This window comes from Polypterus senegalus, chromosome 13 (genome assembly GCF_016835505.1).
Source record: "Polypterus senegalus isolate Bchr_013 chromosome 13, ASM1683550v1, whole genome shotgun sequence".
Classification (NCBI taxonomy): domain Eukaryota; kingdom Metazoa; phylum Chordata; class Cladistia; order Polypteriformes; family Polypteridae; genus Polypterus; species Polypterus senegalus.
In genome coordinates, this window is record NC_053166.1 from 32,259,201 (window position 1) to 32,283,794 (window position 24,594).

A 24,594-nucleotide genomic window follows, 5' to 3' on the forward strand; every position below is an offset into this window, starting at 1 on the left:
ACTAATAAGATTTTTCATTTATTCAGTATAATAGTAATGATACTGTTTACACAGTAGGTACACTATATTGCCAAAAGTATGTGATCATCCCTTAAAATTATTGGGTTCAGGTTTTTTAGCTGCACACATTGTTAAAATGAAGCTTATGACCATGCAAACTCAATGACAAACATTGGCAGTAGAATGTGTCATGTTGAAGAGCTTAGTGGCTTTAAATGTAGTATTGTAATAGGATGCCACCTTTGCCACACTCTAATTACTATTATTGTGAAGTGTCAAGAAGCAACAACAGCTCAGCCACAGAGTGGTAGACCATGTAGATTCAAAGAGCAGGGCTACCTAGTGCTGAAGGGGCATAATGCGTAAAAATCACCTGCTTTCTGTTTTAAGAACTGCCACTGGAAGCAACATCAGCACGAGAACTTTGTGTTGAAAGCTTCATCAAATGGGTTTCCATGGTCAAGCAGCTACACACAAGCCTATGATCACTATATGCAATGCCATGGGTCTGCTGGAGTAGTGTAAAGCACTTTGCCATTGGACTTTGGAGAAGTAAAAATGTGTTCTCTTGAGTGATGAATCACGCTTCACTATCTGTTGTTCTGATGAATCTGAATTTAATGCCAGCAGAACACCACATTCTCACCTGCATAGTGCCTGCTGTAAAATTTGGTGAAGGGGTTGCACTAGGCCTATTAGTTCAAGTGATAGATGGTCAGCAAACAAAGACATTTTAGACAATTGTGTGGTTCCAACTTTGTGGCAATGATTTGGGGAAGGCCCTTTTGTGTTCCAACAAGTCTGTATTCATATGCACAAAGTCAAGTCTATAGAGACATAGAGGAACTTGAGTAGCTTGCCCAGAGCCCTTACCACAACCCTACTGAACAACTTTGAGATGAATTGGACTGGCGATTATGAGCCAGGTCTTCTTCTTCAACATCAGTACCTGACCTCACAAATGAATGGGCACAAATAAAGGCTGGAAGCTGTCAAAGCTGCAAGGCGGGGGGAGGTCAACTCCAAATTAATGGCCATGATTTTGGAAATGGTTATTAAACATGCTCATACAGGTGTGATGGTCAGGTGTCCACCAGCGTCTGGCCACATCCCTTACTGTATCAGAATGCAGGGACAGGTGTTGTAATATGCTAACAGTCAGACTTCTGCTTCTTCTCCATCACATACTCATCACTGCAGTTGCCGGCCCTCCTGGTGCTAACCTCAGTCACAGTGGCTCACTTCTCCTGGTCCTTGAACTCAAGACAGGTAAATGACAAAATGTTCATGTAATAATGCAAGGAATTTATTTAGAAAAATATAAAAGATGGCTCACTTTTAGCAAAGTAACTAAACGTTTAATCAGTATGTCTGTAGCACTAAAAACAACAACAACAACATTTATTTATATAGCACATTTTCATACAAAAAAAATGTAGCTCAAAGTGCTTTACAAAATGAAGAATAGAAAAATAGAAGACACAATAAAAAATAAACATAAGTCAACATTAATTAACATAGAATAAGAGTAAGGTCCGATGGCCAGGGTGGACAGAAAAAACAAAAAAAACCTCCAAAGGCTGGAGAAAAAAAATAAAACCTGTAGGGATTCCAGACCACGAGACCGCCCAGTCCCCTCTGGGCAATCTACCTAACATAAGTCAAACAGTCCTCTTTGTATTTAGGGTTTTCATGGAAGGACTTGATGATGATGGTCACGTAGACTTCTGGCTTTCAGTCCATCAATGTTGGTGCATCATGATGCTTTGAGTTGGTGGAGGTGGCGCAGGCCGCCACCACAAAGAAACCGGAAAAAGAAACAGAAGAGAGAGTAGGGGGTCAGTACGGACAAACAAAGACAAAAATAACCTCATGGCTGTATAATGTAAAGATTAGAATGATTCAACCTGTAAAATGCCACAATGATTCACTTTCTGTGATATTTGTATATAGCCAACACTGTTCACTTGAGACTTCAGCACAGATTTAAATTCTTCATTGGGTACTTATTTGAAAAACTTTATATTTAAGAAATCTGAACTACAATTAGCCAGAGACCCTCCACATCCAACATCTAACAAGAGCACATGAATTTTTCATCACTTGACATCTGCTGTCATTGACAGAAATTTTAGCCACCTGATATTGTAAATGGTATTAAAAAATATGTAGTTGTATATGATATATGTAATAAAATATATGTAATGTAATTAAAATATATACTACTAATACACACTTTTACACAGACCATGCTCATATGGAGTGAATTTGGACGCAGAGAGAACATGTAGACAATCCACGGAAATTGTCTGTATCTGAGATTTGAACCCAGGACTCTGCAGCAAGTAGACAGTCCCGCTGAACCCTACACTTTACTGCTCAAACAAGCCACGCAGGGCAGGCCGGGGATGGTGTGCTTCAAACAGGCCACACAAAGAACAACTAGCATTGGGCTTGACCATCCCTCAACCACAGGGACACAGACACAGGCCAAAGATGCTGGTCGCAGTGCACTTGTATTGGGAGAGGCCATACAGAGACCCTTTGTCAATGTAACAGGTGCTATCAATTCATTGACAGTTACCTAATAGAATTACACCAACAGCAAAGCTGGAGCCTGAACCCTATGACCCAGATTTAGTAAACTGCCAGTTCATGCCATCTTTTGATCTAATATTTCAGTGCCATTTTGTTTCTACCAGTGCTATGACAAATAGCCTGTTTCATGGGTTCATGACCCTGTTGTCTTCTGCCAGCACAAAGTGTTCCAACCATCATGACATGGCAGTTACAGAACATTTTATCTACACTGAGTAACCACTTTATTATGTTCACTGGCCTAACTGCAAGTTCGGTCCTCATTTGGTACTCAGAACAGCCTAAATGGAGGACCTAAGTCAGGTATTTAAAATCCTCAGAGGCACTGATAAAGTCTATCCAGGCACATTCCTTTGGCTTAAGGGAGAATCACATATTCAAGGACATCAAAGGAAATTAAAGAGAAATGCATTTAAAACTGAAGCCAGGAAGCACTTCTTTACACAAAAAATTGTGAGATTCTGGAAAAAACTACCAAGACATGTGGTTGAAGCAGAAACCTTGAGAACCTTTAAGAAAATCCTGGATGAGATATTGGGACAGCTTAGCAACTAGCTACACAAACAGGCTTGATGGACTGAATGGTCTCCCCTTATTTGTCAAATTTCTTATGTTCTCATGTAATTCTAATGTAGTTTAGCATACCCTGATTAGAGCTGCCCATTAAGCAGTTTGAATTAACTGAAAGCTGTAAAAAGAACAATTCAAGCAGCTAGTGAACACTGCATTGCAGTAGCCAGTTCCTCTAGAAATATAAGTAATCTTCACAAAATATAGTCTAAACTCCAACCGTAACCCCTCTCCTTCTTGTGGACAATTGACATTGAATACATAATTAGACAAAAAATAACAATATTAACATAAAGTATAGTACTAACAGAGTAAAGAATGAACGAAAGACCTAAAAAAAGAAATTTAGATATAAACCAGGGAAGGAGACTCGGCTAAAACATAACAGTTATTGCTAACATGTTTAATCCCCTTTAGTGTTATGTTTTCAGTATTTTTTAAATGATTGTTATGTACAATATATATTAGGTTTATTGTAGTGGTAATACATTCTTGTGTGGGGCCACCATGTGCTTATTTAAGTAAGGCAAGTAATTCCCCAGATCAGCATTGTGAGTTAGCACAGTGAAATTCTTTCGAGTGTTGTAATTGATTTTATCTTTTTTAATATTTTCGCTACATTTTTGACTAAAGATTGGATTGTGGATTGGATTTGCTTGCTATGAGTTGCTTTTCTCCTAGCAAACCCTTTTTCATTTTTTTCGTAATTTTACTCATATTTTGTTTGTCCTTCTAAGCCAAGATGTGATGGTTTCCTCTCCCTTGTGGGTCATTTAGTGAATTGTGTGGATTTAAAACACTAAAGTATATTTTTTAAACTTTAAAAGTCTGTTTCACATTTTGGGCCTTTGTAGGCTGCAACATCCTGCTGAGTTTGCAGTAGGGTTGCCTGAGGTGAAGCCTCAGAGTAGGAAAACAGTCCTAAGTGGCTCAAGAATCTCAGAGTGACGCTAAAGTTGGTTCTGTTCTTAGGAGTAGGAGTAATAGCATTTATCAGTTTTATTCATTTTGGAAAATACTCCTCAACTTTATGAGGATTTAGGAGAGCTTGCGAGATGTTGTAATTCATTAAGACCAAGAAGATGGTGTTCAGGCAGAGAGCAGCACTCACATCTCAGGAAAGGAGAATGTTTTGGAGATGCAAGACAGCAATGAACTCATGAAAAGGTATCAGTCTGACAGAGATGGAATAATATTAGTAACGAATCATTTATATTGCGTGATCAATCCCTCTACACGGAGAAGCCGAGCGCTGTCACCTGAAATAAAAGTGTTGGTAATGCTATAGTTTTTTGGCCACAGATAAATGTAGCTTTGCAATAGCAATGATTGGGATATGTCACAACCAACCATTTATTGATTTTTGGACAAATCTTTAAACGCTTTCACAACATGTGAAATAATATGCAGATTTATACATTTATCCACCTTTCAACGTGAGGTTATGTTAAAGCAAGCTGCATTCTGCAAATCACTTTTTTTTTGGAGTTTTGGTGTGATTGATGGGACACACATAAAGATCATTGCACCAAGTGTGGATCACAAACAATATCACTGTATTAACACACAGGTGGTCATGAATGCAACTTGTATTGTAATAAACATCATATTACCCTTAAAATAGGGGGGCTGGAGGGGTGATTGACAGTGAAATGTCACACAGGTACACTGACCTCTCCATTCCGTGAACCAACCCCAGGAACATTCGCAGGAGACTACTCAGGCAGAGACTCACAGAAAATCGGATAAAGAGCCTCGCAGAAGATTATGGGGATCACAGAGTGTGGCACAGCACTCAACTCAGGAAGGTGATTGGGAACACTGGGACTTTACTTCACATGGCACTTCCTGAGGGCATAACAGTAGGAGGGCAGTTCCTCTGAAAGTATGACTGTGGATCATTCATTGTTAAATTCTGTAAATGTGCTCGTTATTTGACTTTACGCTCATCTAGAGAGTGTGTCTTGGTCTTTCCATTTTGGTGCTCGTTACAAAATGGCAACAATTACATGTAGCTTAGCGCAATACCCTACCACTTCTTCTACTACGTTGAAAATTATTATTATTGTAGTGAAGCCTTAGCATTAGTATCGGAAAACTACAAAACTTCTTCATGAGTGACATTTTGTGGCTCAGGGTGTCATAGAAACGTTATTCATTCTCAGATGTGAACTCCTACTCGTCTGAGGTCATGGGTGTAGGACAGTTCACAAATGCTTCTTATATCCTACTCTGGGCTAGGACATATTCTTATCCTAGACAGACATTTAGTACAATTCCCAGGAGTAATTCTGAGATGCTTGATAAATACACACAGTGGTCTGATTTTGGTTGTTTTGAGTCTTGCACATTTTTTCACTGTGTCTAGAACATTAGAACACTCAAGATGAGAACAGGCCATTCAGCCCAACAAAGCTTGCCAGTTCTATCCACTTATTTCTTCCAAAAAAAATATCAAGTCGCGTTTTGAAAGTCCCTAAAGTCTTACTGTCTACCACACTACTTGGTAGCTAATTCCAAGTGTCTATCGTTCTTTGTGTAAAAAAAAATTTCCTAATGTTTGTGCGAAATTTACCCTTAACAAATTTCCACTGTAATATTTCCCTTCAGAATTTTAAAAACTTCAATCATGTCACCTCTTGATCTTCTTTTGCTTAAACTGTAAAGGCTCAGCTCTTTTAATCTTTTCTCATAATTCATCCCCTGTAGACCTGGAATCAGCCTAGTCGCTCTTCTCTGGACCTTTTCTAGTGCTGCTATGTCCTTTTGTAGCCTGAGACCAAAACTGCACACAGTACTCAAGATGAGGCCTCACCAGTGCATTATAAAGGTTGAGCAGAACCTCCTTGGACTTGTACTCCACAGATCGTGCTATATAACCTAACAATCTGTTAGCCTTCTTAGTGGCTTCTGAACACTGTCAGGAAGTTGATAGCTTGGAGTCCACTATGACTCCTAAATCCTTCTCATAAGGTGTACTCTCGATTTTCCAACCTCCCATTGTGTATTCAAACCTAACATTTCTACTTCCTTTGTGTAATACTTTACATTTACTGACATTAAATTTCATCTGCCACAAATCTGCCCAAGCCTGTATGCTATCCAAGTCCTTCTGTAATGATATAACAGATTCCAAATTATCTGCTAATCCACCTATCTTGGTATCATCTGCAAACTTAACCAGCTTGTTACTTATATTCCTATCTAAATCATTTATATATATTAAAAATAGCAGCGCCCTAGCACTGACCCCTGTGGAACACCACTCTTAACATCTGCCAGTTCTGATGAGGTTCCTCACACCATCACCCTCTGCTTCCTGTGTCTGAGCCAATTCTGCACCCATCTAAAAACATCACCCTGAACTCCCACTTCTTTTAACTTGATGCCCAACCTCTCATGTGGCACCTTATCAAATGCTTTCTGAAAGTCCAGATAAATAATATCATAAGCTCCACTTTGATCGTATCCTTTTGTTGCCTCCTCATAGAATTCCAACATGTTAGTAAAACACAACCTCCCTCTTCTGAACCCATGCTGACTGTTCAGAATAACTCCTGTCCTTGCCATGTGTTGCTCAATCTTATCCTTAATAATTCCTTCCATTAATTTTCCTGTGATGCATGTTAAGCTTACTGGCCTATAGTTGCTTGGATCTGCCCTGTCACCCTTTTTATATAATGGGATGATATTTGCCATTTTCCAGTCCTTGGAATCTCTCCAGTGCACAGTGACTTCCTAAAAATATGTGTCAAGGGTTTATATATGTACTCACTAGCCTCCTTAAGAACACGAGGATAAATATTATCTGGGCCTGGTGATTTGTTTGATTTCATCTTATTTAATCTGAGCAGCACTTCTCCTCTACAATTTCCAAATCCCTCAGTACCTCCTTAGTAGTTGCGTTTACCTCTGGAGGTTATCCACTTGCTCACTTGTAAACACCTCAGAAAAATGTAAGTTTAGGGCATCTGCTATTTCATTGTCTGTATCTTTTAATTCCCTTTACTATTCCTGATGAACTTGACCTCCTCCTTAACTGTTCTTTTACTACTAAAATACTGAAAGAATCTCTTGGGGTCTTCTTTCGCCTTATCTGCTATATTCCTCTCCAACTGTCTTTTAGCCTCCTGATATCCTTCTTAATGGTTGCCCTCATGTTCTCATATGCTCTGCATTCACTTTGCAGTCATTAGTCTTGTATGCCTTATACAGCAGTTTTTCCTTTGCAACTTCTTTTTTAAAATCTTTATTAATCCACCGTGGAGTTTTTTTTAGTTTCCTATTAATTCCAAATTTAGGTATGTATCTGTCCTGCATTACATGTAAAACATTTTTAAACCTGTTCCACTGCTCCTCGACTGTCTCCACATTTAAAAGCTTATCCCAGTCTATCCTACTTAGACTTTGTCATCTGCTCAAAATTTGCCCTAACAAAGTTCAACTTAACAATTTTAGTCTTTGCATCTGTACTCTTACAAAATACTGAGAATTGTATTACATTATGGTCACTTGACCCTAGTGGTTCAATCACCTCTACACCCTCAATTCTATCCTGATTATTACAGAATACTAAATCCAGACAGGCTTCACCCCGAGTTGGTGCATTAACATGCTGTGTTAAAAAACAGTCACTGATTACTTCTAAAAACTCCTGCTCTTGTGCTCCTCCATCTGCAAGGTTATCCCAGTTAATATTTGGATAATTAAAGTCCCCCATGACTATAATATCCCCTGTAAACTTGCCTTTTTGATATTACAAAAAGATGTGTGTTGAAATTACTGTCTGAATTGGGTGGTCTATAACACACTCCTAAAATGAGACCTTTTTCCCTAATATTTTCCAGGCGAAGCCACATGTCCTCACTAAGATGGGGCTCATCATCCAACTGAAGAGGACTTACATTTAAACCCTGTTTGGCATAAACAACAACCCACCTCCTTTTCTGTTCTGTCTACTGTGGACACTTTTTCTCTAGTGTCATTTCTTGTGACTGAAGACAGAGAGATATAATTAAAGTTAGTAAAAAATCTTTTATTAATACACACCAGGCAAAGGTAAGAATGACAGAGAAGCACAGTCCTAGGACACCTGCCCTTCATCTGCGCCGAGAAGTCGGTGTCCTAAATCTTTATAAGGCTAAGCAAAATTTGACCTTATGACTTTAGTTGCACAAGAATTTCAAGACATTACATCTTTACAATAATTTTGTTTGGATCAGCAGTTACACAATTTTAAAGGTCATCAGTTGGGCACTTGTAACTTCTTGTTTGTTAGAGGAAACAGAAGCTGCACTTGTCGCAAGACAGACTTTTCGTGGCCCTTGTCACGTACACCAGATTTGATCAATAACTGATTTTTATTTTTCCACACTACCCTTCCTAAAAAATGTGTATCCCTCTATGTTACACTCATCCCCATCTTTGTTATTTAGCCAGGTTTCTGTTATTGCTAAAATATCATAATTATGTTTTGCTACATACAACTCCAACTTATTTTTGATACTTCTAGCATTAAGGCAAGCTATTTTTAATGTGTTACTCCTTCTACATTTAAATGTTTGCTTAGAATTTACATTACTATGCATTTTTATTTCTACACCATTGTTTGTTCTTCCGTGTATAGATCTAAACCTGGCCTGTCCTAAACTCCCTAAACCCATTCCCTAGTTTAAACAATCCTCAACTAGCCTACACATACGCCTCCCCAATACATTGGTGCCCCTCCAGTTCAGATGTAACCCATCACGGAAGAACAGGTCCCATCAGTTCCAAAATGAGTCCCAATGCCCCATAAACCTATAAACTTCTACCCTGTACCAAGATTTGAGCCACGCGTTAAGCCTTCTAATCTCCTCAGTCTTACCTGGACTGGTGCGTGGCACAGGCAGAACTTCAGAGAAGACCGCAGCTCCTCAGTTTGGTACCTGACTCTTTGAATTTGGATCACAGAACTGACAGACTACCCTTATGTATGTCATTTGTTCCAACATGGAAAATGACAACTGGATCCACCCCCACTCTGGCCAAGAGCCTATCCACCCTTCTAGGGAGGTCTCCCACCTCTGCTCCCAGAAGGCAACACACTGTGCGAGACTCTCTCTCTCTCTGGAGCACACCTGCGCTTCAATCCCCCTAATGATTGAGTCCCAAACTATCACTACCTCTCTCTTTTTGGGAACTGGTTTTGAGGTGACCTGTTGGGGCTCCTCATCCCTGTCTACCACCTCAGGATTATCAGAGACACCATCCAGCTCGGCAAGGACATGATAACGGTTTGACACTTCTAATACTGGGATTGATGCCCCGGACAGTGTGCATCCTTTACCTTACGCCTTGTGACCGTGACCCACCTATTTCTACCTGTCTGGTCTGGAATCTCCTCCCGTGCCACCTTGGGGGAGCACACTATCTCTCTAAAGGACACCTGGGCCAAGTCCGCCAATTCTTTTATTACAACGCAGGGCAGCCAACTCCTCCTCCAGTTCAGCGACTCTGAGCTCGAGGTGTTGGATCAGCTGGCATCTCTTGCAGATGTAGCCCTCATAGACATCTGGCTCTTCCAAACCATCATCTAAAAAGTCCAACATCCAACAGGACTTGCATTGCACTGGCCTCATTATTAAAATTTGCAGTTCTTAATTGTTCTACCTCTGGACCGCTAAGGACTGTTTAATTTAAAATAAACAAATAAATAAAACCTTACTACCTTATTTGCTCCTACAGCCCCTTGTGCCTGATTGGCGTCTTAACGCTGGCCGCTTACTTGCGCACTGCTAACCTTTCCCTTTTACTGCTTTGAAGTCAGCCATGGCCTTTTTTTCTTTTCCTTTAAACTAACAAATTACTGTTACGACGCGGTTATTTGCTTACAAATGCCGATATCAGTTACTGCTGCTTTCTACCCTACCTCCTGGATGCTAATTCAAATACATATAACAAGCACAAGTACAGGTACAAGTACAAATAACTTTTCCAAGCGCACCTCCAAACACACAGCTATTTTTGCTCTTGTGCGGGCGAAAAAAAAGCAAAAAAAAAAATTCTAAAGGGAATAAAGCTTTAAAAATTCCCACACGGTTCCTTAGCGGCAACCAAAACCCAAGTTTTTAAGAGAAAAATTTATTTTTTTATTTAAATCTCACACCATAGAACAGACCAAAAACCTTCAACAGCCTCTAGTATTTGCAAAGCACACGTTAGCCACTTGATTCCAGAAGCAGTCAGTGATCAGTTTTGTGGACAACTTTATAACAGATGGTCTCTGCACCTCAAAAGTAATACCATAGTGGCTCTGCATTTTTTCTTTTTTATTGTAGGTACTAATTCTACTAAACTTGAGTGGATTAATCAATGATAAAACTAACCTGATAGAATGACTAGTGAGGCTGCTCATGCACAAGGTTTCCGCTTGTCATTGACTATTTCATATTCTAAACAAATAACCCTATAAGCATGCCATTCAAGTGGCCACTGGTGTTAACAAACCAAAAGTGAGGCCTAAATCGTGTCTTTCTTCCCAGAGAAGCAGAATATTTTAAAAAGACAGTGAGCACCTAATTTATTTCATGCCATAGCCATCTCACACAGTTATTCTGGGACTGCCAGGATGGCCTAAGGATGGGTATACATTTAATCATCACCTCTGATGCAATTACCGTTAAGTCCTTAATCATATCGAGTGACTGGAAGTCTCTTACATGTGTGTCTTGCCTGACGCTTTGTGAAGGGCGGCTGATATGATGGCTTGCCCTGACAAGTTCACGAGTGTTAATATCAGGGTTGTCCAGGGACAGTAGTGTGTGGGTGGACGCTGACAGCAAATGATCAGTGTGACATGAAAATGGAGAAGTGGAGCACTCCATTTAATTTATATGCGGCATTCTGTCACCTGCAGGCGGGCACATGCAGACAGGAGCTGCTGCTTCATACTTGAGAGCAGCAAGTGACCTTATTCGCTGTCAAACGCCTTTGCATAAATGCTTTATCTCCCTGGTGTGCGGTTGTCTTTAGTCCTTTCTTAATAAATGCGCCGCATAGATAAGCAGTGTAACCTCCATCGCGGCAGCTCGATTTGATTTGATGATGGACTTTCTCTTTTCCTTGCCTCGATCCACACGGGAAGAAAGCTATTAGCTGAAGCTTTACGATGCTTCAAAACACTTCTGATATATCCCGTCGCATGCTTCATAAGTTTCTGATTGATTGGTGGGAATAAAGGTATTGGTCCGAGGAGTGCATAATGGAAACACATTGATGAAATCATTTCTGAGGGACATTAGGAGGAACTTAAAATAAAACTAAAATGGCTTTATAGATTTTTCACTCAATCTGTTTATGAACATTTACTGCTGGTACATTACAGAATGTCAAAGAGAGCCTCCGTTGAAGTGGTGCAAGACATACATTGAGGCTTTTTAATGTGTAAATAAATGTGAGTAGGCGACACAGACAATCATATTCATAATACTGTGCTTATGGACAGATAATAAAATATAGTCAGCCAAACAAGGTAGGCCCCAGACAGTTTTACTGACATCAGATGTAAACAGAGATTTTTGTGGCTGGAGAATCACCACTGACTTCCGTTAAACGTGCAAAGGTCCAGAATGCTTATGTTTGACAACAACCATGAAGAAGTATCAAACTGTATCACTAAGAAACTAAGACCTGGTGCACTTCTGCCATAGATATGGACACTAAGTGCAGCCTCCATAATAATGAGTGTGGCGATGTTATACAGAGGGTGACTAGACATGTCACAGTAAAACTTTGGATTTGTTCAATGTTTTAGATGTGACTCATTTCTCATAGAAGTAACAGATGCTTACATTGCACTATGCACATATTGTTACACTTGGATCCTGTCGTGCCATACATCAATACAATGTGTTTAATCACCAGAAGGATCAGTCTCTAGTCCTATGATTACAAAGCACACACCAATATCAAACCACACTGCAGTTAGCTTAATTTGTGTAAGTACTGTGTGCATCCTGAGTAGGATCATCTCAAATTACAAATACTCTCATTGGACAAAGAATGACCGGGCGTTTCAAAAAGAGGCCCAAAATGTGCATAATCAACTCCGTATAGGGTCTGCCCCCTGCTCGCTTTGCTCATCAACCCCCGTGTGGGCCCTAAGCGCTAGTCGTTTTCTGGATCTGCCACTTGCGACAAATCGTGCTGTGCTTTTGGATAAACACGAATATCAACTCTGTCTTTGATATCACCGTCTTTCGAAACTATTATCACTGACAATTCGTGACATGTTGGTTTATTACATATGCGTGCGTGATCTTTCGGATTCATACAGAAATCCAAGAAAACATCTTGGTCCGTATTTTTCAGATACATTTTTTGTAAAGTGTGATACTTTTGGACGTATGGATTTGCATCCATTATTGGTTGTAGAATTTCTAATACGTCCGATCGTTTAACTCTTTCGATTCTATGTTGCATCACTCCTTCCAGATCATAAATATAAACCTGACTGAATTGTAGTTTCTTTGAAATTAAACTTGCAGTAGTTCTGTCATATCACCTGTGTCCATATATTCCATATCTTTTCGCTGTTCCGTTATTTCACAGAGTAATAATTTTCATTTGTTTGCGCTAATGTGATCTTTACTATGAGTTTTTTGAGACTTTCGAATTTTAGTACTTTCATAATCTCTAACCTGCTCTGCATGTGTATCGGGCCAACGTATTTGAACCTCTTTACAGTGTTCGACCTTGTCTTCTACTCTTTGTCTTTTCTTCTTCTACTGCTTGTCTTTTATTTCTGCCCCCGCTTGGACCCGTTAGGTTTTCAATTCATCTCTTGGCACAAAGTCTCGTCTCACGGAATGTGAAATTATCTCTTTGAAAATGTCTCGTCTTGTCTATCTGAAAAAGTCTTGTCTTGTCCCAAGATTTTTTTTATTTAATAGAGAGACTTATTTATCCCCCCAGCAGAGTTTGAGGAGGAGGCTGGGAAAAATGTCTGAGAAGGTTTGCTTATGGTACTGACCCTAGGACAAGTGGATAAGAGGTAGAAAATAGATGGATGAATGGATGGATGGGTAGAGCTTCTACCAGCAGCACATTTAACATCTAAAGGCACACTCCAAGTGAAAATGGTACAAAGTATAGATCAATTAGTGTTGTAACTCTTAAAGGCACATATATATATAGTCAAACATGCGCGTTGGAGGACATCCTCACAGGCTCATTGTAGTTATGTAGTACTTGTCTGAGATGAGAGGGAGTGTTTTTGCTAATTTTGTCTTCTGCTTCTGCACAAACAGCACAGAGAAGCTACCTGCTGAAGGCCTTTGACACTGCCCCTTCTGGTCCAGCCTCCATAAACCCCTGGGCATCCCAGAAGGAAGTGTCATTGACTGGCTAGAGCGAACTGCTAGACAGGGCTCTGCAAGAAGTGACTGCCTTACAATCCTTGTTTATCAAAGCCCTGTTTATGAGACACACATCACACAGCATTATTTCTGTTTCACTTTTTCCATATTGTTTTCTGTGGACAATAAAAGGGCTGCCTGGTTGGTGCCTCAAGCTTTTCACTACCGCTCCTGGGCACCATATATATATATATATATATATGGCATGGAGCTTGGGGTGGTACCCAGACGGGACCCCCAAGAAGACCGGAGGAGGGCTTGCACATCCTCCAGACCACATTTCTTCCTTGCATGAATGAAAATGGCATAGTTTCGCTGCAAATTAAATTTCACTAGAATTGTTGGCTCATTACAAATAATGGGCACCATAGCAGACAATTTGAAATAATTAAAAAAAAAGAAATGAAACCTAAGAAACCTTATATGACATTTTTATTCTTCCCCTGCTACCCAAATAAGTGTTGTAACACTACACTAGGTAGTAGCAACCATTGCAGCAGAATCCAGAATGGTTGCTATAATACTAATTATCCTTTGCTATTAATGTCACCTTTGTTTTTATATCTGTTGTATTACTTTGAATATCTGTGTAACACTTTAACTATACTGTAGAAATAAAATGTATGTAATAATTTCTTGTTTAATTATAAAGGATTAATTTCATACAATAGATACATATTCAACAATGGGAAATGCATCACCAAGAAAAGTACAACCGTGTTTGCAGTTTTGTGGCTTCCAGTCTGAATCCTTAGATTTTAAACCACGGGGCTTGTACTCCTCTTTTTATTTTCCCTTCTATTTTAAAGAAGGCTTCATTAACTCAGCATCCTTTTGGAACCCACTGCAATACAAGCCATATTATTTCATTCATACAGTACATTGTTTACTCAGTTTTGAAGATGTACTGGTAATGAATTCCTTCATGACACAGTAGATCAGACTCTGTTCGCAGTGTTGGACATATACAATGTACTGTCAGGTCGATATTGCAAGTCAAGACTTTTTAAAACCAGAAATGGTAGGATGCTTCATTCTGCATTAAATGCTTCATAAAAGACTAGCTTTATTGAAGAAAATGTAATCATTCTGAAAGTAAACGGAATTGGATTATCTGACTTGTTTTAAAGCACCATTTTTATGTATTGTGCTATGGTCGCATATTCCATGTGGTAGTTCAATATGCCCATGATGGACAGATGCAAGGGTTGTTTGTTGTCCTATACCCAATGCCGCAGTGAGATTTTAGTTCACCATCATCTCACATTTGGATTAAGCAGGTTTGAAAGGTCGTTATAAGCTGATTTGTATTCATCTTTAATCCAGTTTGCAGAGTTGCAGGGAAAGTGAGCCTATCACAGCAACAACTGGTGCACAGAAGGCACCACTTTACATAGGATGCTGGTCCATTGCTGAGCCTCACTTGTGCACCCATCCATTTAACTTAATAAAAGCAGGGAGAAGCTAGAATACAATCTACATAGACGCTAGAATTTTCTTTAGATGTTCTGGTTTCAGCAACCTGTAAAGGTGTTAATTATAATTTAGTTGCTTACCCTAAACAGGCCTGATATTGATATAATTCTGTAAATCGGTATGTTTTTGTAGCCTTTTTTATGGTTACTTCCCATTATGGATTCTTTGAGGCACTGATTATGAATTTTGCTTTTATTCTAATCTTAGAAATTGTTATCAGTTTAAGAAATTATTTTGCTGCCTTTTCTTTGATATGTTGCTTTTTCGTGTGGACTGCCATTTGTTGTTGTGGTCATCAGGACACAGCAATGGTTGCTATACTGTGCAGTCCTGGAAGTTATGTAGTTGATGTCATCAACATATTGCTGCAAGAACCAATGTGTCAAATGTGCTGCTATTTGAGTTTGCATGTGGTCAAACATCCATTCATCCATTATCCAACCCGCTATATCCTAACTACAGGGTCACGGGGGTCTGCTGCAGCCAATCCCAGCCAACACAGGGCGCAAGGCAGGAAACAAGCCCTAGGCAGGGTGCACGCACACACACACACCCACACACCAAACACACACTAGGGACAATTGAGAATCACCAATGCACCTAACCTGCATGTCTTTGGACTGTGGGAGAAGATGCAAACTCCATGCAGGGAGAACCCGGGAAGCAAACCTGGGTCACCTTACAGTAGTGCTATCCACTGAGCCACCATGCTGCCCGTGGTCAAACATGCGGACAGGAATTTAATTGCACTCTATACACAAATGACAGTAACTCTGATGAAATTACATTTATTTATTAAAGCAAAACATTGCATTTTTGAAAAGGTCAATACTCTTGTACACCTACATATTGTTACTAAGTGTGATAAGAGATAAGCTACGATGAAACAGAACGAAATGTGATTTTTTAGCGCATACTCAGTCTCTGCTGAGAATATGGTATAAAAGAGCAACTAAGGAGAGTGTTAGTAAATAATTTCTTTTTGTTTGTTTGTTTATTAAAAGCAGACATTTTTTCAAGTCCATTTTATAGCAGTTCTAATTTTAGGGTTGGTGCCAATACATTGTTGTGGTTTGCAGGAATTTCTAATCAGTTATCAAATATCACCATTGGTGCTGTCTCCTGTAATAATATGGAGACCTCCAGTGATGTTTATGAACCACAAACCCCTCCAGCCCACCTACTGTAGATGCTTTCTATGGTTCATGGATTCAATTTAGTTTATTGATGTGGGATTAAACATCTATTCGTAAACCCCCCCCCCCAAAAAAAAAAACGAAATCCAAAGAAGTAATGCTCATGGTTCTATCCTAAAAAGGAATTCATTCTATTATGGAATTAAATGCATGTGTAGATAACTGATGCAACATTTGCATTTTGGACAGCATTGACAAAGGGTCAACATGTAAAAAAAAAATACATATTTGCTTTCTAATCTTAACCCATTACAGAAAAATACTGTGTACTTTGGCTAGCAAACAATATGGCCATGGCTACAAATTTACTCACAAAAGTATCACTTACAAGAAAGGTGCTCTGATCATTTGACAACAATTACAAATTACAAAGAAAACAAAATGTAAAATAGTATCAGTTTAAAATAGTACAGTAAGCTTAACAGGAAGACATTCCAAAACTAAGTTTACAACAGTCATCACAAGTATTAGTATTTAAGGGGATTATATTAAAAAATAAAACTTGATTTACTGAAGTTTCTTTCGACAGGTCAGACTCAAATCATTTTAATTACTCCTCGTACATCAGTCTATGTGCATTCAAGATACAGGAATAAGAATAAATAATAACCATCGTAGATTCATCTCTGGTTCTAGATTACAATAACTCAAGAAAGATGCAAAAATCCTCCATATCATGTAACCAAAGTCAGGGTAGCGGCCAAGCATCCTCTTCTGGGTTATGGCTGAGAAGACAGCAGACATGTTTTTTTTTTTTTGCACCTCCTCCAAACCACGAGGGGGCGACCACTCTGGTAGCTTTCATTACCACGGGAACAGAGCTTGGAAGCTCAGCCCTATAGGGGCCCGTGGTCACTGCCAGGGGGTGCCCCAATGCCTGAGGAAGTGCTGGGGGGAAGAAGACCAGGGACACCCGGAGTGCTTCCGGGTGCGCAGCCAGTACTTCTGCCACACTGGGGAGTGCCGGCGGAAGATTATCGGGAGGCACCTGGAGCACGTCTGGGTGGGGATAAAAGGGGCCACCTCCCTCCATTCGAGGGCTGGAGTCAGGAGGACGAGAGATGAGGTCTTAGTGGAGAGGAGTGGAGGCGGCCGGAAGGAAGAAGAGGCCTGGACATTTGGAGAGTTTGGGGGTTGTGTGCACTTGTAAATAGGGACTATGTATAATAAACGTGTGTGGGTGTTTGAACCTTCGGTGTCCGCCTGTCTGTGTCCAGGTCATCTCCCACAAGTAATAAATAAAAAAAAATAATAATAATAAGTAAAGCCGTAACTATTGTAGCGTCTCCTCTGCTCCCATGTTCCAATACATCTTGAAAGATAAAATTCACCCCAATCAGTTTGAAATGAGAAATAATAATAACAGCCAACTCAGATGAAAATGTTATTATGAGTTTGTTTTGTTTCATTTATAAGCAGAATTATTGTCGTTTTTCATCTGTTAATATTTGTTTTAATTTCAGGAGCTGAAGGAGCTGTGTTTAGCAACTCAGTCGAAACGCCTCAAGTCAGAGCGGACCCCTTTAAAGAACTTAGGTAAGTTTACTTCAGCATTATTAAGTGGGCCATTTATATTGGCCTCATTTGCTGTTTTAGCCATGATGAATGGACTGACGTCTGATGATCACTCATATACCAAACTGAGAATGAAAAGTTCAACCAAAAGATTCCCAGTTCAGGAGACGACCTCAACCTGCCCATGACACCATCCCCCATTTAGTCAGAAATTTAATTGATCCCTTCATTTAAGTGCAGCATTCATAAAGATAACACCAGTTACTGGGTAGTTATGTGACGGAAAGTAGAAAAATAACAAAAAGAATGTTCCTTAAATGCCTTGAATTTGGAAAGGCTCTGATAGTTTCACAATTTAAACTCTGTTGGTTTGCTTTTAGGTATTTATTTTGGGTATTAATGAGCAAAGCCATTTATGTGAAATTGAATTTGCAGTGTTTTGAAAAAGACACTGTTCACTAAACAAATTGTGTTTCACCATGTGTACCATTACCATATATGTTTTCATCTCTTTTGTCCATGTGCAGAATCACAGGAATATGTGTTCTTTTCCAGAGCATGGAAGGTTTTGCCGACAGAGAGCTCTTACCTGCAAGCCTGAGATGCTAAGATATGCAGGCTGAGAGCGGTTCTTCAGCAGTGACCCCAGAGTGGCCCTGCCTCTCACAAAACATGAGGAACATAAGAGAACATGTCTTACATGCATAGTAAATAATAATACAGTGATCCCTCGCTATATCGCGCTTTGACTTTCGCGGCTTCACTCCATCGCGGATTTTATATATAAGCATATCTAAATATATATATCATGGATTTTCCGCTGGTTCGTGGATTTCTGCGGACAATGGGTCTTTTAATTTCTGGTACATGCTTCCTCAGTTGGTTTGCCCAGTGGATTTCATACAAGGAATGCTATTGGCGGATGGCTGAGAAGCTACCCAATCAGAGCACGTATTATGTATTAAATAAAACTCCTCAATGATATACAATATGCTTCCCGCGCGGTGCTTCGCATACTCAAAGCCCGAACAGCACGTATTGATTTTTGATTGTTTGCTTTTCTCTGTCTCTCTCACTCTCTTTGATATTCTCTGCTCCTGACGAAGGGGGTGTGAGGAGATAGGCTGTTCGCACACTGGCCTAAAGGATACGATCGCTCCTCTAAAAAATGCTGAAAGACTACCTTCACATTACTCCCTTCCTTGCGGCTGCTTTGCTGGGGCGGTGCTTCGCATACTTAAAAGCATGTATTGATTTTTGATTGTTTGCTTTTCTCTGTCTCTCTCTCTCTGACATTCTCTGCTCCTGACATGCACTCCTTTGAAGAGGAAGATATGTTTGCATTCTTTTAATTGTGAGACGGAACTGTCATCTCTGTCTTGTCATGGAGCACAGTTTAAACTTTTGAAAAAGAGACAAATTTTTGTTTGCAGTGTTTTAAAGTCCCTGCCTCTACAACCTCCTGTGTTTCTGTGCAAATCTGTGACCCAAGCGTGACAATATAAACGTATGGTTTTTACTTTGCGGATTTTCACCTTTCGCGGGGGGTTCTGGAATGCAACTCCCGTGATCGAGGAGGGATTACTGTAATAAAAATAATTAGAGTAATATGAGCAACATTTACACAGTTACAGTAGATGCATAAAAAATAACACATTAGAATAAACAAAGAAGAAAAAAGTTAAATAAACCTAAGCCAGGGAATGCGGCCTATCTGGAATATAATACTGACTAGCTGTATCTGCAAAGGGACAAGTGATTTAACACACAAGGACAACACACTTCGCTGCTGTTTCTTGCTTAATACTAACACGTTCACATCTTGTTTCTCTGAAACATTATTTGGCTTGCCTGGGGAGCATTAAAAAAGCATTTCAAAGCAAGCGTGAGGCACCTGATTTATGTCCATTGTACCTTGAAACTTAGCAGCATTTGTCGCAGCTCAGAAAGTTCAGCTCCTTTGCATGTGAATATTAGTTTGTTGTTTCTGTCTTTTTACTGCTAAACTGACCACTTTTGATTGTCCTTTGCATATTTTGCACTCCAGTATGCTTTGAGTGTCCTTCACTCAGGAGGTTTAAACCAAACTGTTCTTCCCCTTAGGACCAGACTCTTCTGGTTTCTATCCCCAGTTGGTCTGACTGGGTGGCTTGCACACCTGCCCACTACAATAAGAAACAGAAATCCCATCCTCTTTCTTTCTCATTCTCTTGGCAGTCCCTCTTTTTCCACTTTCCTCATTATTTTGGATTAAATGAGCTGTTTGAAATCCCATTCCTTGGTCGTTTCTCTGTGCCAGTATCTCTGTGTCAGAGTCACTTTCAGAGTTTCTTGGCCTCCTTGTGCCCATAAACATTTAGTTGCTTTCATGAGTGGCCTAAGGGGGCCCCGCTTTTGAGGTCTGCGTGTCCCGTTCAAGCGGATTTGTCAAGTTATATTCCCCAGTATATACTATATATTTGAGATGCTTCTAAGAGGAACCCTTTTAAAATCCCTCTTCAAGGTCAAATTCCTTCCATGCATGTCTTTGAAAACATTCCATAGTCTGAATATTAATGTACAAAAACATGAATCCCTAATGATAACCGGCGGACATGACATCAACGTGAGTTATGACTATGACATCCTGCATATCGAGACTCAGAGTATACTTGCAATTTGGGTGCTTTTCTAGAAGAGGCCCTGCTAATTTCCGCATGACACCACATCGCATTTCGCACTGTCGTGGTATTGTCATGAATTATGAATTGCACTTTTTAAATAGATTATATAATTATATTTTGATAAAGTCTGTATGTTATCTTGCAAAAATTTAGCTGAATACCGCAATGAGAAAATCTGGTGTATGTTAACATTATTTTTATTAAATTCACTCGCAAGTTTATATAGTCCACACATACCAGTAACCGCATTTGACGTAACCGGACCCCGGCGGGGTTGTTCAGCCCTAGGACCCGCCCACCCCTAAGGCTGCCTCTGGTTGCTTTGTCTTCAAAGCATCTACAAAGCTACTTGCTCGGTTACAGGGACAACACTTTCCCATATGCTTTTAAGGTCAAGTGGCTTCCAGCAGATTACCACCTCTGGTTTTGTGTCCTTGAGTGCCTCCTGTTTTTTTATTGAATGCTCAGCTAAATGCTCAAATGTCTCCACTCTGTCATGCTGAGGGAGAACTGGTTGCTTCTACCCAATCTGCCTCTCTCCTGTCTTCTTGGCCCTCCTTTTAGTGCTCTTCCAGGGCAAACAGCACATCCAAGTATTCAGACCCCTTCACTTTTAACATTTATTTTTACATTGCAACCTTATGCTGAAGATATTTAACTTGTTCTTGTTTCTCTCATCAAGCACTTAATGACCCAGAATTAGAAAGTAAAAACAGGATTTTAGAAATTTTTACAAATTTATTAAAAATAAAAAATGAAATATCACATTGCCGCAGGGTTCGCTTCCCAGGTCGTCCCTGCGTAGGGTTTGCACGTTCTCCCCGTGTCTGTGTGGGTTTCCTCCGGGTGTTCTGGTTTCCTCCCACAGTCCAAAGACATGCAGGTTAGGTGCATTGGCGATCCTGAATTGTCCCTAGTGTGTGGTTGGTGTGTGTGTGTGTGCCCTACAGTGGGCTGGCACCCTGCCCAGGGTTTGTTCCTGCCTTGCGCCCTGTGTTGTCTGGGATTGGCTCCAGCAGACCCCCGTGATCCAGTGTTAGGAAATAGCGGGTTGGGTAATGAATGACTGACTGACATTGACGCAAGTATTGAGAACCTTTGCTATGACACTTGAAATTCCTCTCCGATGCGTCCCATACTATTGCTCATCGCTGAGATGTTTCTACACCTTGTTTGGTGTCCACCTGTGGTCAATTCAATTGACTGGACATGATGAGGGTAGACACATGCCTGTCTAGAGAAGGCTTCACAGCTGACGATGTGTATCAGAGAAAAATACAAGTCAAAAGGTTTGAAGGAATTGCCTGCTGAGCTTATAGGCAGGATTGTATCAAGGCACATATCTAGAGAAGACTTCTTCTTTGTCTGTCGGCTGCTCCCGTTAGGGGTTGCCACAGCGGATTATCTTATTCCATATCTTCCTGTCCTCTGTATATTGTTCAATCACACCCATCACCTTTATGTCCTCTCTCACCACATCCGCATCCTTATTCTTCTCCTCTTGCCTGGCAGCTCTATCCTTAGCACATATATAGAGAAAACTACGACAAAAAAAATCCTGCATTATTGAATATTTCTAAGAGTACTGCTGCCTTCATAATTCTTAATGGAAAAAGTTTAAAAAAGAAACATGACTCTTACTGGAGCTGGCCATACAATTGGAGGAGATGGGTCATGGTGAGAGAGATGACCAAGAACCTGATGGTCACTCTAGCTGAGCCTCCAGAGAAGCTGCCTGTGAATGGGGGAAACTTCCAGACGGACCACCACTACAACGTTCCAACAGTCTGGGCTTTATGACAGAGTGGCCAGATAGAGGACTTTCCTCAGTAAAACACACATGCAAACCTGATTAGAGTTTGCCAAATGGCACCAAGAGGACTCTCAGACTGTGAAAAATATGATTCTCTGCTCTGATGAAACCAAGATTGAACTGTTCGGCTATAGTTCTAAGTGTCATCTCTGGAGGAAGCCAGGCGCTGCTTATCACCTGCATGATACCATTCACATAGTGAATCATGGTGGTTGAAGCATCATGCTGTGAGTTGGAGACTGGGAGACTAAACAGGGTTGAAGGAAAACTTAAAGGAGCAAAGTATGGAGATATTTTTGACGAAACCTGCACCAGACCACTCTGGACCGATTCCAAAAGGACAATGACCCTAAGCACAAAACAAAGACAACACCAGAGTGGCTTAGGGACAACTTTGTGAATGTTCTTGAGTTGCCCAGCCAAATCCCAGACTTGAACCGAATTGAACATCTTCTGAAAGACCTGAAAATAGTTGTCCACCAATGGACAACTTCTCATGAAATAATACCAAATATTATCTTGACTTTTTTTGACCAGTTAGTCTAAAGTGTGCTGACTATGTTGGTCACTATTGTTTTGTCTTTTTGCCAGCGCTTTTCAGAGCTTATCTTGTACAGACCCTTTTATACAGATTAAGAATGAAATAAATGACCAATTGGACCAGTAACACATTTCTCGCTGAATGTTCCCTGGGACACTCTATTTGTTGTTCTGTGTCCAAGTGCTCATCAAAAACTACTTAACGTGAATTCTCATTAATTCAAACAAACATGTAAAGAGCCCTGCCAATATGACAATGAAAAGCACGGTGGTGAGCTTGCTGTACGTGACACTCCAGTGCAAACTGAGGCAGAAATAATTAGCAATAAATAACGTGCAGGGATTGTCTGGCTACAGTGCTTTTGGATATTCATCACAAGGCCAGAAATTTAAATGTAATGTTTTACCTGCCTCCATGACAAACTGCCATATAAGCAGTTAAATTATGTGTTAATTATTCCACCAGACAAAGAAGGTTAACTGAAATCTTTGAAGTTCAAAGAAAAAGAATGCTGCACCTTTAAAGCAGAAAGTCAGTAGGAAAAAGGAATGTGTAAAGCCAATTTAATAACACTGAAATTGAGCTTATAGTGTAATGGCACTCCGTGGTAATCAAATATTCCATAGACTTGTTTGGGATTGAATTTTCAGGCTGTAAAGAAAAGAAAAAGAAAGAAAAAAAGTTCCATTCTGGAAATGCTCAAGGCTTCTCCATCTGTATGGTGCGGGTGAAAAGAAAACAAATTTGTATGTATGAATTTAAAGTGCTTTCTCCACAGAACTGTTCACCAGTATTAAAATAGATCAGATTGCACTTGCCATGAAAATTGATCATAGCACAAGCAGAAAATGTATACTTGAAAGGTTTTTCTCTTCTACTCTTCTACCTCATGGTACATAAGCCACAAATTGGAAAGGACCAGTGAAACAGGATTTGATATCTTGTACCTGATATGTGGTTGTGGAGGATAGCATGTTGGCACAGCAGTTACAGTTGCTGCTTCATAGCTCGACAATTCTGATTTTAATATCCTGGGTACTCATTTATATTGTGGCATTTCTACATTCTCCCTGTTTCTATAATGTTTTGGTCCTGTGGTTTCACTAAAAGATGTGTAGTTGAGTTCAATTCATGATTCCAAAATGGACCACTATGAATGACCAGAGGTGTGTGTGTGTGTGTGTGTGTGTGAGAGAGAGAATGTGTTCTCCAATGCAATTTAATCCAGGGCTGTTTCTATGTCCTGGTTGGATAGGCTATGGTCACCTCATGACTTTGTGCTGGGGTCCCCTCCAGGTCTGGTTACTGTCTTACATCCAGTGCTTCCAGGATAGGCTCTAATCCCCTGAAACCCTAAACTGGATTTGATGTTGGATTAAGTTATTTCCATGGCCTGATCTGCCAATAGATATTGGACTGCTGTAGACTAAAATAGATATAGATATAGACAGAAACCCCCTCTTAAACAATATTTCAATGGCAAACAAACACTCATCTTACACCTCCTCTTTGCGGGATCAGCTGCAGGTTTGTAGGCTTGCCACACGACGTGCTGCTCACGTTGGGCCTCGAACATTTAAAAGACAGAACCGCGGCCATCCTAAGGTCTCATTGTCCTGTCTTGTCTTCCCTCAGACTCCCTCTGCTCTGGTCACTGCTTCCGAGCCGCTGTTCCCCCATGAAGAGGAAGACTTTGTGTTCTTTTGACCAGGAGTCAGGGCTGAGGCATTATGTTTGACAGCTGTTCCTAGTCTGGCCGGACTGCTTATGAAAGGGTCTTGTATTTTTATCTGCCAGAACTTAAATAAAGCATCTGCTCCTTGGA

At 40.2% G+C, this 24,594-nt stretch overlaps 1 protein-coding gene across 5 annotated transcripts in view; it reads left to right on the forward strand.

Annotated features, from left to right (window-relative positions):
* sgcd (sarcoglycan, delta (dystrophin-associated glycoprotein)) overlaps window positions 1–24,594 on the forward strand; it is a 905,470-nt gene that overhangs the window by 831,200 nt on the left and 49,676 nt on the right. For all 5 annotated transcript variants that reach the window (XM_039775688.1, XM_039775689.1, XM_039775692.1 and 2 more), the window contains one exon: window positions 17,701–17,773. In XM_039775688.1, the coding sequence (XP_039631622.1) occupies window positions 17,701–17,773 (73 nt within the window). The remainder of the gene's footprint in view (window positions 1–17,700; window positions 17,774–24,594) is intronic.